The following is an 18,981-nucleotide window of genomic DNA, read 5'->3' on the forward strand; positions in this document are numbered from 1 at the left end:
CTGGCGGAACTGCAGCCGCTGCGCTGGAGAAGTGTCTGCAGCAGCCTGGCGGTCTGACCCGTTTCCCCTGCTTCTCTGCCAGAGCCCACGCACACAACCCAACCGCATGACACCGTGTTCTGGGTCCTTCCAGTTTGAGTCCACCGCGCAAAGCTTTTACTTCACTTACTGTGGTTGTTTGGTGGCTGCTTCTTAACTTCTTGCATTGCGCTGAACATTGTCATGCTATCCACCGAATTAGATGGTCTGAAACGCTAATTCTAGATTATTCTAGATTATGAGCCAAACTTCTGTTTTTTTAGGCTGCTTTATTTTGCGCCTTCATTAAATGAATTGATATTCCTATGGAGATGTGGACATCGGTATTCTGTGCGCAGTCCTCCAAAGAGCGGATTCATCTGGGTTGTTTGTTGAAGTGGACAGGCCATTGATTATTTGGACATTGATTTGTTGGGGTGGTAGGACTTGTAATCATGGCAATTTCATTAGTGCATTACTCCTCAAAAGACACTTGGTAGATTGCTCAGTGTTTTTCAGTGAAGTGGTATGCATACTGCCGGAACCATTTCTGTGTGCTATTAAGGGAGGAAGAAAGCAATGCAGTCCTTGTCTTCCAATTATTTGTAGTGCATAATTCATAGTTCAAATGGGAGACCCTAATGCACCATCCCAACTGGTTGCAAAAACTGGAAAGTCCTTCAAGGCATGGAATGAAATGTAATTAAATTTGTCCGCTTTTGTGTTTTGCCTCTTACGCGGAATTTCAAGATCTAATTTCACATTAAATTGTCTTAATGCGTGGATTTGAAAACTATTAGCAAACACACCCTCATGTTTATTTTAAACCATCTGTCTTTGTGGTTTGTAATGCATGGCTATAATTAGAGCAGGCAGTCTTTGGCTGAACTTCATTTTTTGAATGTAAACCAGTGTGTGGCGTTTTGAATTTTAACTTTCTAAACTGCTTGTGCAGGGGTCTTTTATGAAATAATTACTGGTTTTCAAAGTTTGAACGACATCCCGCAGTTCCACGGGACCACACACACACACACACACACACACACACACACACACACACACGTCTGTGCTTTTATCTTGTTTTTTTCCTGTTTGACTGCTCCAAATTAATTCTTACGATGAGTCATTTCCTTTCGGCGACATGCAAGATTTGTACCATCAAAGAGGTAGAATGCATCTTTGTGAACCTGTGTAGAGCCCCTGTGTCTTAGATGAACAGTCTTGTCCTTTGTTCTAAGCTCTGCAAGGAGGAAGATGGCACCTGCAGGAAGCCACTCGCTGGTCACTATGGTAACCTCTATGGGCATTCTGTCTCCCCCAGACAAATTGAAGAGTACATGCCCCTCTCCATAGGAAATGGACTTGGTGTTTTTCCTGGAACACCATTTTGGTAATGACTTTGCACGCTTCAGAAGGAAAGGCTGGACTTCCTTTTCAGGGATTGTTTTTACAGTTGCCATTGTTCAACAAACCAGAAGTCATCTGGTTTTTCAGTTGGTGAAATTGCATTGGTGTAGCTACAGCTTCCACAGTTATGGATATTATGGTTTATTAAATACCTTTTTAGAAAATGCTCAGTATGTGCTTTGTTAAGAACAGGTATGTTCATTTCCTGAAGTGATATCGGTTGTGCTGTTTTTTTTTGCCTCTGTTAGAGGAAAGTAGTGGACTACTAGAAACCATAAGAAGTATCATTTTGACTGTCAGGGTGAATTCTTGACTGAGGTACATGATTGAGGTTGTGGTACTCAGATCTGTGTGAAAGAGAATGGGGAAGTGGTGGTATGAGGATATGCGCTTCCCTTCTGCTCAGATTTTGGAGAGGATTCGTTTTTTAGGAAATGAGAAGTAGAACGTGTTCCACAATTGTTAACAAACTGTTTTGTAGTGAGCTGCTCTGCTTGTTTACGAGAGAGGCAGTCTGTCTCTAGGTACCATAAAACAAGCTAATATGGCTGGCCTATTTCGAATGAATGTTTTACAGCTAGTTGCATCCTATCATCTCAAGGTTGCTGCATATATGTTTACTTGCAAAGTTTAATCCATATTTCTTTTTGGATTCGGGCAAATGGACAAACCCGCCACCTTCCGGAATACCTACAATGAATGGCCCCCAACCATTTCTCTGTACCCCTTTAAACAATGAGCCTAATTTGAGAGAAATGCACAGGGCATTGAGGTGGCATCTTTAACCATGGTTGGAAAGCATGCATACAATAGTGGGTTTGGTTTATTCTCATGTGGGTACTTAAAATGTTTGTTCCACAGCTGTTTGTAAAACGATTTCCCACCTGACATGGCGTATATTTTTGTGTAATTATCGGATGAAGTTGCTAAATGTTAACCGAGCTGACGACAGCTGTCGATGGGGGAATTGGGCTCTAGGGGTTCAGGACTACCTAAATCTACGTCACTGCTCTTTGGGAACATTTTGCCAGCACTTAGGGTACTGAAACCAGGAAGAGAATGGTGATGCGTGTGGGCCTCTAATGTGCTGTCAACAGAAAGTGATAGGTGCATAGCAAGGGGTCATTTTATTTTGGGGACTCGGTCTGTGTGTGTTTGATTGCTGCCATAGTAGCAAGTCAACACACTGGTAAAATCTGATTTTAAAGGGTGCCAGTGAAGTTTATCTGTAACCCTATGCCCTAAGAACTGCAAGTTGATTGCAGAGGCATCTGGTTGTTTTGTGGTAACACAAAGCATCAAAGATTGCATTTTGAGTGAGAAGAGAAGAATCCGGCCGGCAGCGTCTCGAACGATTTCACCTGTGGCCTAGCATTAGCGTCTCTTGTAGTCATCCGGAATGCAAGCGGTTTGTTCGGCGCACAAGAAAGCCGCCCTGCTTCTTTAATACTTGTGCTTGGGAAGAGACTGCGTGTCACTTCCCCAGCTGAAGGCTGTGTTGTAGGAAGGGACCTGGTGGCGAGTGGGTATGTGGTGCTGAACCACGTGGGTGAACGTCGGCTGCGTTTCACTGAACCCTCTTGTTGTGGCTGGACATGGACACGCCTGTTTTCCGACGGGCCCGAAGCCAGGGGCATGCGGAGCGCTAGCTCAAGCGCCGGTTTTCCTCCCGCCTCTCAGCCTGTCACAGCTCACTGTTCCTCTGCGGGGCCTGTGGGGAGTTAGTCAGCGTGAATCTCTGCGCTAATTAACACCGGCGCGTACATCATAATTAAGTATGGCCTTCACGAAACCCTTTGGCAAGTCAGACGGAAGGGGGGGCTTTTTCTTTATTTGGAGCAGGGATGTCCAATGTTCTCCTGAAGAAGCCCAGTGTGGGTTTTTTGTTTTAGCCCAGCACTTCGACACCGGATTTAACCGATTAACTAATTGTGATCTTAAATCAGGACGTGGGAAACGAGTGGTAGGGGTATTTGTGTTGTGATGAAACAAGCCTGCACCCACACTGGCTTACCTTTTCCGATAAGTGGACACCCCTGGTGTAGAGGACCGTGTGGAGATGGGCGTAATCGATGGTAGCTTTTTGCTGTGATTGTGGTGCCGTGCCTCTTTGGTCATGTCATGCCATAGCCGTGTGCAAACTAGGCGTGTGAATGCTTAACGCTTGGACGGTTTACCAAAATGGAGTTGTAAATGTTTACAAAACATCACTAACCTATTGTTTTTCTAAAGCTGGACTTGTAAACTCAGTTTAAAATTAAAGCTCTTTCACCACTCGTAGACAAAATGCCAATATCCCATTGTTTCCAAGTAGCCATGTGGTTTGCTGCTGGAATAGTAGCCATGTGGTTTGCTGCTGGAATAGCCTAAGCTAAAACTCTTTCACATGCTTCACAGTCTGACAATTGAAAGAAAGATTGTGCGGCTGCACATTACTTCCTGTCAGGCTGTTCCAGACTAGCAATCAACAAGCGAGCAATCTTTGGTTATTTCAGGGGGTTAAGAATGCAAATGGCACTGGGAATTGAATCCTGCATTATTTGAGTTATCAGAATGTGTGCGTTTTAAATGTGTAGCTGTGGTTTGCTTATAGCTTTATTGTATGGCTTTTCTAAGGTTCAGAGAACTTGTTGCCAATTCATAGTACATCTAGAACCCTGAATTTTCCCTGGCTTTATCGTCCAACATCACAAGGCATGCATGCAGGTGGATGTTTCCGCTGGGAATACCAACATCCACCACCATGTGAAAGCAGAGTTAAAATCCGACTACAAAATTCCTTGTTGGAAGACCGTGCTAGAGAAATGATAATGACCTTTGCCAAACGTGAGCTTGCTGAAGTCAAATATCCTACACTGCTTTAGCATCGGTGAGTACAGAACCAATGTAAGTGTTTATTTTGATTTGCCGATTAGGCAGTTATGACTAACTTTTTAAGATGGCTCAAGATAATGTTTGAAAATGCCATACAATTTGTCAGTACTTTCGTTTAAGATACGGCTCCTAGCGGTCATAAGCTTTTCCAAAATGGAATGGTAAACGTTTACAAAAAGTGATTTTTCACATCCCTTATGCAAACACCATTGTTGTAGCCGTTGTTTGATGCAATAGCAGTTAAAATGGTTTTGCTGGGACTGCAAAATATGCAAAGCTGGCTGGTTTTTTTTGGGTAGCTGCACATCGCAAATATAATTTAGCCATGTTATGGTGTCATTGAATCATGCCAACCCATGTCATTTTATTGTATATCAATGGTTCCTTTTATTTCTCCTTCAATTTGTTCTCTCTTGTTCACTATTTAATGTAAAATTGAGTGCAAGTGTAGTAATGTGTCACTTGTTTATTTTGGTAGTATTACATGCCATATAAAATTGCTATAAGCTTTAAAACAAATGAACAGATGTTTAATTGTCATGCTTAGCATGATTTGACAACAAAGTATAATTCCAGTCAACCCTTTCCCCAACATCTAAAAGACATTGTGGACAAGATTGAAATTGCTGCACAAACTTCACTTTTAAAACATCAGAACATCATTTTAACAAGTTAACTGGATTGGCATGGACAAATACTGCAAACATGCTTGTGTTTAAATTAATGCAAAAAGTACATTTGTTTTTGGTATCAAACTGGGCTAGAGTTCTTCCCAGCACTATTTTATAATGCATCGAATGTAGTGTCATGACTGGATTCTACAAAGTCTACAAATCCAGACACCCCGAGCAATGCAGTTCAGTTGCTTAATTCAATTAGTCTGTTCTTGGGAATGGAAGATTACTGGGGTGAATTTTAATTGGTAAATTTCAAATGGGGAAATTAGATAATATCCACTGATTAGTGCCATTTTCTTTTCAGAGCAATTTCCTCAACAGAATGACACCTTTTAATCACATTTAGGTATTTGTTTAAATGATCGGAATACAATCATTAACATTTTCTAATTTTGAATGGTTTAATTATATTTTTTTTTAAAGCAAAGTCTTAAAGTGTATCCTCGTTTGGCTTTGAATGGCTTGTACATTTTATGGCAAATAAATATTTAAGAATGCAACGCGTGCAACAGGTTCATGTTTGACATGGCAACTATCCTTGTGGTGGAAAGAGTGCCTTTTAATTGCTCACCAGATCACACTGGTCAGTGATTCCACTGTGCTGTAAGTTGACAATTCAGTTTAGTTTCTGTAATGCTTTTTAGCCCTGTGCATTCTCCCTGCATGCCGTCGGCAGTAATGTGGTGGAATGTTAGTATTTAGCCTGCTCTGCATTTATATAGCACTTTTATCCAAAGCACTTTACAATTTATGCGTCATTCACCCATTCACACACTCGCACACCAACAGCGATAGGCTGCCATGCAAGGTACCAATCAGCTCGTCGGGCGCAATTGGGGGTTAGCTGTCCTACGCTCTCACGCTTACCTCCTGAGATAATTTGTTTTTTAAATGGTTGCCATTGTTGTGACTTGTGTTCTATAATATTTGCCTTAAAAGCAATGTAAATATTTGCCATATATTTTGGCAAATTGTCCAAGTGAACCTTGTATAGACCAATAGCTAACACATAGTATTTGTCTGCCAGCTAAAGTGCTTGCTTCCCAGTAACATTAACCATGTAATCCAGCTGTGATTCATTTGACACTTAAATATGTTGTTTTGGCGTCTTACCTGATATTATTTCAGATGGAAATGCGTATGTTTGCTGTTCACAAGAATAGTGTGCTGGTAGTGTGCTTTATACTGGTGAAGAATAATGATGATGCGTGTTCAATTTCTAAATCAACTTTGTGGCTTCTGAGTGATGGGGAAAATGTACGGTTATTGGTCACGTTTTGCCGAACTCCACACGCTCAAGGATTTCATGTTAAATTTAACTGATTTTGAAGCTATCTTTAAACCATTTTTAAAGTTTGTGCTGTGAATTTTTCCAAATTTGCATTTATCTGCCTGTCTGTATTGAATTATTTTCCGCTTTGGTTGTGTTGACCTTACTACAAACAAGCAACAGTTTATTGGTCATTAAAATCTCCCACAGCAAGATGCATTCCTTAAGCATGCCTATGCTAAAATGAGCGATGAGTTACTGATTATCTGATTGGCCTGGGCACTGATTTTACAAAACATTAAAATTGTTGGGCAGCTGCCCCTTAAGTTGACAGCCTGTCTGAATGATATATTGGTATGGTTGGTCTGGAAGGTAATAGCTTGGAAGGAATAGGTATGTTTTCATGCGCCCTTTTACATGAAGCAACATAGCTACTATTTGAAAGTGCCAAAGTTTTGCCAGGGTTCATTGCTCCATTTATTTTATATTTGTACTTTTATATTTGTAATAGTACTCATCACTAGTGTAAGATTCATTTTTGAATGGCCTTTTTGCTTAAAAAGAAAATTAATTTCAGGTCCAGAAACCCGTCAGGTTTTGATTCTGCATTTGGGGTTCACACAGACTTGGCATTAGGAATATGAAACCGTGCCGTACGTGCATGTTTGGCAGGAAGCCTTTCTTCTTTGCAGCCTTCCCTGCCTCCCATGGGATTTCTCCTTTGGAATATTCCAAATGTTTCTACATACTATGCAGAAAAGATACTGTAATATAGAGCTGTCACTTTATAGTACGGCTGCATTTCATAAGTGTAGTCATCGGTTGGGGAACGGGTAGGGGATTCACAGCAGTGGTTTTTACTTTGCGTGCATTTGCATGTGCGGATAGGAGATGAGACTGTAATGAGGAACGCACGCTTCGATTCAGTCCTTGCCACCATTTGTTTCTCCACATTGCAGTCAGTGTGACTGGAGCCCTGCAGCTGTAGTGGACCTTGGGAAAGAAGAGCAGACCCTGTGGGGGGTGGGGGGGACGGGGTCATCCCAGATCACTGTCTGCCAGTGGTGTACTGCTGATATGTGAGCCTGGGGGCTTACTGCTGTCCCTCTGTACGCTCGCTCCCCTCCTCTCTCTGGCCCGGCCTGGCACTGTAAGTGCCTTTTATAGCCTGGGGATAGAATTGCACAACCCTGCACACTTTCCAGTACTTTTCACTTGGGGATTAATAGTTCTGTAGAAATGACTTCAGTCCATCAGCTTGCTCGCTGTCACTCAAGAGGATTGGCTTGCACTTTGCTTTAGAGAATTAAAAAGGTCATATTACCTGAAAGACTGGGCAAGTTTGTTTAGTTTTTTTTCTTCTTCCCCTCTCTCTCTGGATTGAAAAAAGATGTGCGGTCATGGGAAATTAAAGTAATATTTTGTTCTAAGTTTCTCATTGTGAGTGTTGGACAGGTTCTATGTTTTTATTTGGTTTATTTTCTGATCGGCACTCGCTCCTGGCTTTTGAGCACAGTAACTTTACTTAAGTGTTGCAAGCAGAGACGTGACTAATATTGATTGTTTATCCGGTTTGAAATGGGACCCTGGTGTTATGCTGTTCCTGCATGCAAGCCATTAGGGTTGTGTGATCCACAATAGATTGGCGATCTCTTCTCCTAGAGCCGTTTTTTGGTATAAAAAAAGAAAATAATTATTTGTGGTTAAAACCCTGCAATAACGTGAATTTGGATGGAACTGGATCGTCGCTCGGCTCTCATTTCCTCATGTTTTTCCATTTTAAATGTGAAAAGACGTTGCGATGAAGACATTTATTGTCGGAGTAGAAAGTTTCTATAATGCAGGCTTTCCTTTAGACTAGTGGTTCTCACTTTTTACTCCACATCCCACTTCGGAAAATATTATGGTCTCTGTCGGCTCATCACTGTTTATGACCCACATTTAAATACACAAGTAAAGGCAAAAGTCCAGCACAAACTCTCCCCGATTCACAACCTATTGTATAGTGCTGAATGTGTTTGGACTGTGGTTATATCCTAACAGTCATCTTAATTTGGCTTAAGAAGCTAAATTAATTTGTCAACCAGTATACATTTCCTCCTGCTCAGAACTAAGCTTGCATTGATTTCTCACTTCCAAATTCTAAAGTCATGTCAAAAGCTGTCTTACATCAGGTTGAAATACTTGGACTTGGATGACTGAAATGTGGTATGTTATTTTTTATTAAACTGGCTGAACAACTTGGAGAGTACAATGAGGGATTCTTGTCATTGTTGAAGATACTAGTTGAATTCATCAGATCACCTGCCTTACCCCCCAGTTGTTCTGCTTGTGTGGAAAATGAACCCAGACAGTCATTGCTATTGTAATATAGATGATCAAGTTCTTGAGTGTTTCAGGCAATTTATTTTACCCTTCATTTAATCAGGTAGGTCAGATAATTGAGTGCTTATTTGCAGTGATGACATGAGGCGTTGCATCTGCTAGGCAATGGAAGGGATTTCATAGTCAATTAGATGCAAGTGGCCAGATGTCAAACCAGTTTTTGGGCAGTTTGGCATGGGTACCTCTGCCAACACCCTACCTCTTGAGTGCTATAAGATCTCAAATGGCCAAAATTAGTTGAGACTGGTTTAGCTTCTCATTTAAAGGACAAAATGCAGCAGTCCACTCAACTGAAACCTAGCAAATCAAGCAACCTCAATTGTGGTTTTTTATTTTATTTAATAAAATGTTTTATTTGAGTAAAAGTCGCTGGACTCTCAATGCATTTTAACCCCTTATTGGCGGATGCAACCTGTTACATCTGCCTTAACAGACAGATGCAATGCCATCAGTGTATTTGATCAGATGACCATTCTTCAAGACGCATGACCGTTGAAATGATTCCTCGGCTAGGGATTTATATAGGGCTCCTTAGTCCATAATGGGTTAAATTGATGCCGAAAATGAATACCAGCTCGAGTCTGGTTTCTGCTCCTCAAAAGTGGGCACTAGGCAGGTTTGCCAAAGGTGGCATTGCTATGCAATTAATGACAAATTCTGAAATGATAGTGAAATGATGCATTGGTTTTAATTTGAGCTGAGCAGCAGTGCATGATTTTTATCCCTGTCCTTGAGAACATTGGAGTGTGTTCAGATTGGTGTATTTTGGTTTGCTTTAGATTCATACCATTCATGCAGGTGTTTTTTCTTTTCGTTTCTCCTTCCATGCTGAAGTATTTTTCATGTAATCTTGCTTGCCTAAACATTTTGTACAACGCTATGAATTATTGGGTGGGCTACACAAGAGAACACAATTCAAAGGAAAAATGCCTTCCAGATCATTTGTTATGCTGAAAAGGAAAAATAAATGGCATGCCAAATAATAGTACATTCTATGAATATGTAATGTTTCCACTGCGCTGAAAATCATCTGAAATGGAGTGCTTTATTACAGGGGTGTATTTACAGCATTTGAATAGTAATGCTTTTGTTCTATGGATTATTATTCCTACATTTATTCCTACATTCAATCCGCATACCAGCGGGTTGCATTGTGAACACGTCTTTGCCCAGTGTAGCTCCTGATTCCTCTGGAATATTTTGTCATCTCCTTTTTGCTCAGTGTGTATATTCCAAAGCCTTGTTTTGGCTTCAAACTAACTTTAACTGCTGTAACTAGTGCCAACTTCCATTGAAACACAACCGTGCAGTTTATTCAAAGCTGTAGACCACTTAAGAGACTGTTGGTTAACTTGGTTTGGATGAGTTTGATTTTTGTGTTGGGGATTTAGTCCAGGCCCATGAAACAAAGCTTTATAACAGCCACAGCACTCACAACATAAAATCAGGATATTCTAATGTGGTTTTTGGTCAGTCAGTGACTTCAGTCTGGCTTGATAAGACCTCGTTTACTGCTAATTTGTATCTTTCAACCGGCTCAGTGTACAGATGCACATTCATGGAATGGAATGTTACACACTTTATATTTTTATGTCAGTGTGCTACATTCCTAAGTTTTACAGAAGCTAATATGAATCAATATGGTTTGCAATCCTCCAACATTTCTTCATACGTTTAACATTTTTAAATGCAATGCTGTCACAATGTTGACTTTGCGAAGTAGTCTTTCACCTGCTGGCACAGCGCCTTAAAAGACCATGGTCAAGCAGTGCCATATGCGGCTTGTAGCGTAGTGGTTAAGGTAAATGACTGGGACACGCAAGGTCGGTGGTTCTAATCCCGGTGTAGCCACAATATGATCCGCACAGCCGTTGGGCCCTTGAGCAAGGCCCTTAACCCTGCATTGCTCCAGGGGAGGATTGTCTCCTGCTTAGTCTAATCAACTGTACGTCGCTCTGGATAAGAGCGTCTGCCAAATGCCAATAATGTAATGTAATGTAATGTAATATGCACAACGGAGAGCATTTTGGTGATTATCTCGTCACAGGACAGCATTGTGATAATATTTTTAAAGAGATCATCCAGCCCTACTGGTCTATATTCCGACATGCATCTACATTTATTAATGTGTTTCCAAGCCCTGGGGTGGTCAGACATTGCACCTTTCCCCATTGGAATATTTGTGTGGCATCTCAGTATCAGCGGTGGTCCGTTGGGTGTGCGTCACCTTCGCTCTTGGGAATCTTGGTGGCAGCGTGTCGGGTGAACCAGGCTCTAGTTTGAGTTGTCCCAAATAATATGCCTTTAATAATATAGGCTTTAAATAAAGGTATAACATTTTTCCATTTTAATTGATCGGGTGAAGCACCAGTTATATGAACACTAGTAAATATGGAGACTAGTAGTCTTGAGATTTCATCCCTGGTTCCTTCGAGAAGTCAGATTGTCGGTTAACCATTGCAACAGCATGAGAAATTTACCATGTCAAAGTTTTAGCCGGAATAACATTTGCCATTTGCTACAGTTATCCTAGCAGCAAGAGCTATGTATGGTACTCGCAATATTTACTGTGGAGGTAACGACCACTGGAAGCCACTCATTGCCCTCGCACTGATGTGCAGCTTTTATAGGAAAGGGATTGTTTTGGAGAAGTGGAAAATGGGTTTTGGGTCCTAAAGTGATTTTATTTTTCTTGTGCTCCCTGCAGGAACACCATCTCCAGCGGGCCATCTCGGCACAGCAGGTTTATGGAGAGAAACGGGATAATATGGTCATTCCCGTTCCGGAGGCCGAGAGCAACATCGCCTACTACGAGTCTCTGTACCCGGGGGAGTTCAAGATGCCAAAGCAGCTTATTCACTTACAGCGTGAGTACCGGCCGAGTGGGGCCAACATGGCCGCCGTCACTTTGTCTCCTCTGGGAGGTCCACTGGAGACGATGACCGTACTGCCCGTGGGTTTTTGTGAATTTAAACCTGCGTCCTGACCATTTGTCCTGCAGACGGGTCTAGAGCAGGGGTCTCCAACCCTGGTCCTGGAGAGCTACTGGGTCTGCTGGTTTTTGTTTTCACCTTAAAATCAGCACCTGTTGAGACCCAGGTAACCAGGTGAGGTGAGTTAATTAATTAAATTAGAGCAGTTGATTATAGTTAATTACAGGATAAGAACGAAAACCAGCAGACCCAGTAGCTCTTCAGGACCAGGGTTGGAGACCACTGGTCTAGAGCGACTGCAATAGGAATTTGAACTTTGCTCATTTACAGTGCCTTGTAGGTACTTTTAGTTGATAACTAGTGATGGGAGAATGAAGCATCATGACGCCACAGATGTGTGGAACTGCAATTGACTGTTAGTCGCTGACTGAATTTTCTTCACATGAGACACCAATTTGAACCAACCATTACTGGGAGAATATTGTAGTTCCACCCATTGTCCATGCAGTGAAACCTCATTCTACCCTGCACTACCTACCATTTGGTTTCTGTGCCCAATTTGTACATAAATCCCCACGGGTTTAGCAACCTGTCAAAGATGAGTCACTACAACTGACTGACTATTTTACATGTCTCTAAACACAGATTGCATGATAAATCTAAGGAATTATAGCCAGGCGATTGCTTTAGTGTCTGGCTGGCTCTCAGAAAAAGACTTACGATGGTGTGGAAGTGCTATTGCATGTTGGGAGAACAGCAGACTGAGCGGTAGGCTGTGGTTGAGCTGGACATTGTTGATGTTAGCGGTAGACAATGGTTTGAGATGGACAGTATTCACATTATCCTTTGGCTGTGTCGTTAGCCGTTTACTGTGATGGAAACTCTGTAGTGTAATGAGCAGAAGACTGTTTGTGTGTTTGAATTAGGCTGTCAGACTGCTTGTCTCTGTATCTGGATCTGTAACAGTGTTGCATGTAGATGGCAGTAAAATGTGCGGTCACTTGTTGCGGTGTGTTTAGGAAGAGGCTGTGTGTATGATTAGTTGTAGGCTGTGTGTGTTGAACAATATTAAACTTTGAAGGTAGAAGACCTTCTGTACAAGAAGATGCAGTGCACTTTGCTTTGGAATGAGAGCGGTGTGTTAAACGGGGGTGAAATGGCATGAGTGGGCTGTGTGGTGAAGTGTAGAGTGGGCTGTTGGGAGCCGCCACTGCGCCAGCCTGCCTTGTGCCCGAGAGGGCCGCAGGCCGCACCGAAGCACGTCTAACGGCAGCCGCCCAATCCCGCGGGCGTTAACGCCGTCTGAGAAGCGCCACGCACTCCCGCCGGCGGAGATCAGAGCGTCACGCCCTCCCGTCCCACGAGAGCCGGCCTGCGGCATCCTGCCCAAAACCGCTTTCCTTCGACAACCAGATGGAGGGGGGAAAAACCCCACCTGAGCACTTCTCATTCTGTTGAGTGGTTCTCCGGGGCCGATCTGGGGCTGGCTTCGCCTTTTTCCCCAGGAGATGCTGAATTTCTCCCCTGTCCGATGTTTAATGTGTCTGCCGCTCCCCCAAACGGTGCGTTTTGTGTGCGTTCAGGGGCTGTGGAGAACGAATGCCATCTTTCATCAACCTCGTACTCCATCACCAGGTGTAGCTTGTTAGCAGTGTTGGCCCGTGAGCAGTATTGCACTTTGGGGAGACTATTTCACGGCAGAGGGAAAACGATGGTGGTTGAGCTGGGAATCTGCCAAAATCGACTTTCATGAAGTTGAATCTTGACGCTAGTGGGGGAGAAAAAGAGTTGGGGTGGGACATTTTATGATTTTCTGTAAAGGATTACAAGCGGATTTGTCCTCACTGGATTGCTCTGATGAGATAAAAGCTGGTCTTGAACCGGCATGGATGAAGCAGCGGTTTTCCCCAGGATTGCATTGATGACGAGGTGCGGCCCAGTCAGGTGTCTTCCAGGAGCGGGGAGCCTCCTTTCTGGCCGTTGTTGCCCACCCAAGTGGCTGAGCTTCCCTACAGCAGTGGTTAGAATTGTATTTTATGAATTGTAAACCGCATTATAAATTTGGCTTTATCGATACCAGTGCATCAAACTATGAGACCTAAGGGAGGTGAGACCAGAGGATTATTTAAGCTAAGCTGGCTGAAATGGCATTGCTCTGTGATTGGGTTATTTAGGAGTATCATTTTCTAATAAAGACAGCTGACTCCAGGTGTTTGTACAGCTTGGCTGCCCCTCTGTTTGCTCTAGCTGCTGTATTATCTGTGGTGTCATTACTGACAACAGATGGGCTCACACTCGCCGTTCTCCCTGGTCTCGTTCACATTTACATGGAAGAGAGACGACATCTTTACCTGATCCTTTTTTTTTTTGGGCAAGCTTTTCTTCACGTCAGCTGAAGGTGACATCATCCTTTAGCTAGGCTAGTTAGTCATTTTCATGTGGTAAATCTCTGCTACATTAACCAATCCACTCAGTGGCCAAGCATAGTGAGAGGATCACGAATCAATAGTGTAATTTCATGCTTTGAGTTGGTTTCTAACCAAGGAGTCCACACCCCGGAAATGTACAGAATTGTTAATGACATCTGAAGACCAATCACAAGATTAAGTGCTTACGCGAACGCATTTATCAATTTTGAAATCCAAGTAAATTAGCTTTCAAATTGTGAGATTGCAGTATTAGATATATTCTTTCGGTGGCAACTCTTAGACTAGGCTCTCGTACAGCTGAGAGTGTAGCATGTTTTGAATGTATTTTATATTTCTAATAAAGGTTGCCAGGGGCAGCATGGCTGGCCAGTGAATCACATCACAGCAAGATGGTAGTGAGTCTCCCAGCCCGGGCCGTTCTGCGTGAAGTTTGCTTGTTCTCCGCGTGTCCATGTGGGTTTCCTCCCGCAGTCCGTAGACGTTCAGTAGGCTAATTGGAGATTAGAATTTGCTGTAGGCATTAATGTATGAACAGTGTGTGGGCCCTGCAATGGATTGGAGTCGTGTCTAGGATATGTTACCTCTTGCCCGGTGCATGCAGGGGTAGACCCCAGCCCCCACGACCCAGGGTGGGAAGAAGCGGTGTGGAAAATGACTAAAAGAATGGCACGTTTGGATGAAAAGCAGTTCAGCATTATGCTTGGTAATGGTATACAGCATAAATGCAGTAGTTGAGGCAGCTCCAGCCTTTCTCTGCCTCGCTCGCTCCATCCTGTATCCTGTCCTGTCATCGAAGGAACTGCTGATGGGGGCATGTGCAGAGGAACTGCTGTTGGAAACGCTGGAACGGCTCCAACGGTCCTTGGCTCGTTGTCTTGTCATTTTTCCGCTCTTACCTTTCTGTTGGGAAGCACTGGTCCTCTGGGGTCTTTCACAGCCCCTCTGATTGATGGCGCGCTCAGCTGTAATGATCACCTCCGAGATGATGCTCCAATGCTGCCATTCTCTCGCTGCTTCCCTCAGGACTGCAAGTTATTTGTGGAGGTGACAGCAGAATGACCCAGCGCACAAGAATGGTCCATTTATTAATTCTATTAATTTAAATATATGAAATTGATATGACAAATGGAAAATGGTCTACATGTCACCTTTAACATTTATCGGTTTACCATATCTGTGGATTAAATGACCTAAGTAGTCTGTCTAGCATGAAAAAAAGTAGTTTAACCTTAGCTAAAGTTACTCTGTGTTTCTGACTATGACATTCGGAAAACAGATTTAATTATTTCTGGCGAGCAGCCATGAAAACTTGGCAGCATGTTAATATTGGTAACATTAGGAGTGTGCTGCATCGCTACCAACAGAGTTTTTTCTGAGAATTCCCAAGTCAGAATAATTGCAGAATGGGAGCTTTCCCTTCCCCCCTGCTTGGGTAACATAAACTCACCGTGTTCTGAACACCGAGTTAGCTAGCCATGAACAATGCAGCTTTCGTGATGAATAACTCAAAAAATACTTAGCTTTGGTTTTTGTGTGTTTGTGTGTAAACTATTTTTCCATTTTTCGATAACTTGGTCGCATACGCAATCAGTTTCAGTATGCAGTGACATGGTAATAGTGTTCCACTGACATTGTGGTGGGGACGATGTTGCTAACCAGACACTACAAACTGGGCAGGCTTATATGGCGGTTTTCGGACCATCGTGAGCTAACAGTCTTCCGAACACTGTGCTGACGCTGTGCAGTTATTTTACGTTTTCTCTAGGCTAGTTCTTGGTCCAATTCACATCAATCACCGTTTTAGAGTCTAGGGATAGTCAATAAACAACCGTAATCATCAACCCATTCCCCGGGAGAAAAACGTCCTTACAATGGTAGTTCACTTCTGGTGGAAGCGGCTCCTTCCCCGTGTTCTGTTCTGAACACGGTGAGTTTACGTTATTTACCTGATCTTCCCCATGTAGAAGTGCACTGGCATGGTATTAATCAGGCCATATTCAGTTTGTGCAGGGGAATCCCTCTGGCTATGAGGAAACTCATGTACGCGTTTGAGCATTTGAGTCTGGCTAATGTTGTGTTTTCAGTTATTAGTGGGTGATATGGTGCAGTGTACCATCCTATCCTTGCTCAGTCTGCAAAAGGCTCAGGGAATGGGGGGTGTTGTGCTAGTGAGCAATTTCTCACTCTTTTCAGGTAAAGTGTCTTCAGTCCTGAGGATGTGCCTTTTCTTCACTGCTGCAGCCTAGATGAGTTCTAAAGGGAGATATTTTGACAAATCAATGGCCCATGTAGCAAAGTGTCGGCAAATGGACCTACGTTGTCTTCATTTAAAATTTAGCCCCCGCAAAGCCGGTTCCTCCTGACGGCGTACCGATTGTGTGGAAACTGATCCCTGTTAAGTCAATCTACAGCACCTGCTAAAGTGTTTGTGTATGGTATAAATAACATCCCAGCGACAGAAATTATACCTAGATCTGTCATCATTCATTAACCGGTTTAGAAATAAAATGTGTAGACGGGTGGTCTACTAAATCAGAGGACCGCTAGTTAATCCACTTGGGTTGTTTTTGCTGAGATTACAATTTGAATACTAATGTATTCTGTAGAGCAGGGGTGTCAAACTGAATTGTCTGCTGGTTTTTGTGGTTTCCTTTCAGTCAGCCGTCAATTAAGGCCTCGAGAAGTTTGACACCTGTGCTGTAGAGCATTGGTCCCAAAATTCTGTCCTGGCCCATCGGCTGTGTTTTGGGTTTCAGTCCCACCATTACTAGTCGCAAGATGCTAATTATTTAATGCCATTCGACCATAGTAAGCTTTCATTAGGACCGAAAGGGCCATGCACGAAGGACCTTTAACTCATCAGATCATCTGATGCTTTGATTCTGTTGTGTGCTACAAGAGTTGAAGTCATTTGGCTGGACTGGCAGGTGATATCTGTTGGATCCAAAATTCTGGAAGCATTGACACCTGGTCACTTGAAGCTGTACAATAATCAACTTGGAGTTAATTAATGTCTGCTGCTTTTCTCGCAAGGCCAGTGTTTGTCAATATTTTGGATAAACCATGACTTAAATGCACTTCGAAAAGCTGCGCAGTTTAGATGTCTAGTTTCTTCTATAACAGATTATTTTAAAAGAAATGTAAAATGGTCATGAACAGAACAGCAACACTTGTTTCTTTACAAATGTAGTCTCACTTAAAGCACTTTTTTTTTCTTTTTTTTTAAGCAGTATTGATTAAATGCTTTTCTGTTCTGGAATAGCTCCTCTATTTTCCACTGCCGCGTCAACAATGTAGCCTAGCATTCAAATGTGTTGACACGCACAGCAACCTGTACGTCAAATCCAAAAGAGCAACCGTCTAAAACCTGCCAAGTGTCTTTAAAATGAGGTTTGATGTGTTGCTCACTAGTACCATGCCCGTGACATTGCCGGTTGTATTGTAGGTCTTTCTCAAATACACTACCATTGGATTATCTTTTAAGAAAAATGTGTTCCTAGTAAGCTCTTTGTTTAGAATGTAACTCTGCTATTTGGAGTGTGGTGGTCACAAAAGTTCAATCACTGCGGATGTCTCCAAATCCACCAAATCTTAGACGAACCAAAAAATTAAGGGTAGGCACTTAAGGATAGAGATTCTGAATATTTACAGAATTAAAACTTCAGGGAGGACAGTGAAAAGGAATTGCGTTGGTTTGTGCAGTTATTACAGACACGTTTGCTGTGGTTATCCTGCAGTTCAGCCGGAGAAGTTATTTTCTGGATGAAGACTCAGAGAAGAGCTCTGCTGTAACGGAGTCCCCTGCTGTGGGCACGCTTTCATTCGAGAGGAACGGAGCCGCTCCGCTTTGATCTCAGTCGGCAGTTCAGTCATGACTGGATCAAATTATACGCCCGTTACATCACTGCACAATTGGAATTGTTGCTCGGAATTAGTGTCGGCTTTTCTAATATGCGATGGAAACTTGTACACTAAGTTTACAGTGGTAATCATTCGCTAGTCTCTTTAATTCGGACATTCTGTAATGATGACAGAGCTGAGATGGCTGGCTGTTGTAAGTGGGACCTTGGCTAAAGGACAAAGTGCTATGTGTGCTCAATTAGCATCGTTTGCAGCCAACCTGGAACTGAACGGGTGTTTCATCTTGAAAGTTTTTGTGTCAGGCGACCCACTGGGTTCATGGTCAGTGTTAAACAGGTGAGTTTAGTTGTATTGTAATAATAAAGTACTCTTGGGGTGAACTGAACTGTGCTCCATTTATTTGGAAGTTTGTCATTTTGCCAGACAGGTGCAATCAATTCTCTTATATTCCGCCTTCCTTAACTGCAGTATGCGTTCAGTGGCATGTCTCCTATTACGTACTTTAAGTAGGTTAAACCGAAGTTGGTTCAAGTCCGATTTTGTACCACAAACATTATTACAAGGCTTTTTCTTGTCAGTCATCCATTATCTTGTCAATGTTGTTATGGAGCGCACTGAAATTTAATTAGAATTTGAAGGCTTGGCCTTGGCAATGGATAGCACAACAGCAAGTGCTTGGCATCGCAGTTCAAAGCGGTGCATGGCAGCGTGCCAGTTGCATCAAATCACAGCACGCTGTAGTTTAGTGCACAGGTCAGGTGCCTATTGAGCCGCCGTGCTCCTGCCTTCTGGAGCAGTGGTACCCTGCTATTGTTTAACTGTAGTGGAAACGGCGAGGTAGCGCCTGGCAATGTGGGCAGAGCGGCCCCTCTAATCGACGGCGCGATGGTATTTTAGCGTTTTGTTTTCCAGTACGAATTACAGAAGTAGGTTGAAATGGCAAAATAACAATGTCAAAATGCTGTTTTTTTTGGTTAATTTTATTACAAACATGAGCACTATTGAATTGCATTGAAAATTTGGATGGCCTAGTAAACAAAATAACTCTAATGTGCAATTTTGTTACTAAACAAAATGTAAGAAAAATAATACATTTCAGGGTTGCTAGGTTTTGAATTAAATTGAGT

General features: G+C 42.7%; 1 protein-coding gene across 2 annotated transcripts in view; it reads left to right on the top strand.

The window, feature by feature from the left end:
* The window catches only part of LOC133127031 (enhancer of polycomb homolog 1-like), a 59,648-nt gene that overhangs the window by 28,159 nt on the left and 12,508 nt on the right, over window positions 1–18,981 (top strand). For both annotated transcript variants that reach the window (XM_061239628.1, XM_061239627.1), the window contains one exon: window positions 11,339–11,498. In XM_061239628.1, coding sequence (XP_061095612.1) covers window positions 11,399–11,498 — 100 coding nt within the window. In that variant the 5' untranslated portion in view covers window positions 11,339–11,398. The remainder of the gene's footprint in view (window positions 1–11,338; window positions 11,499–18,981) is intronic.

Source organism: Conger conger, chromosome 4 (assembly GCF_963514075.1).
Source record: "Conger conger chromosome 4, fConCon1.1, whole genome shotgun sequence".
Lineage (NCBI taxonomy): Eukaryota > Metazoa > Chordata > Actinopteri > Anguilliformes > Congridae > Conger > Conger conger.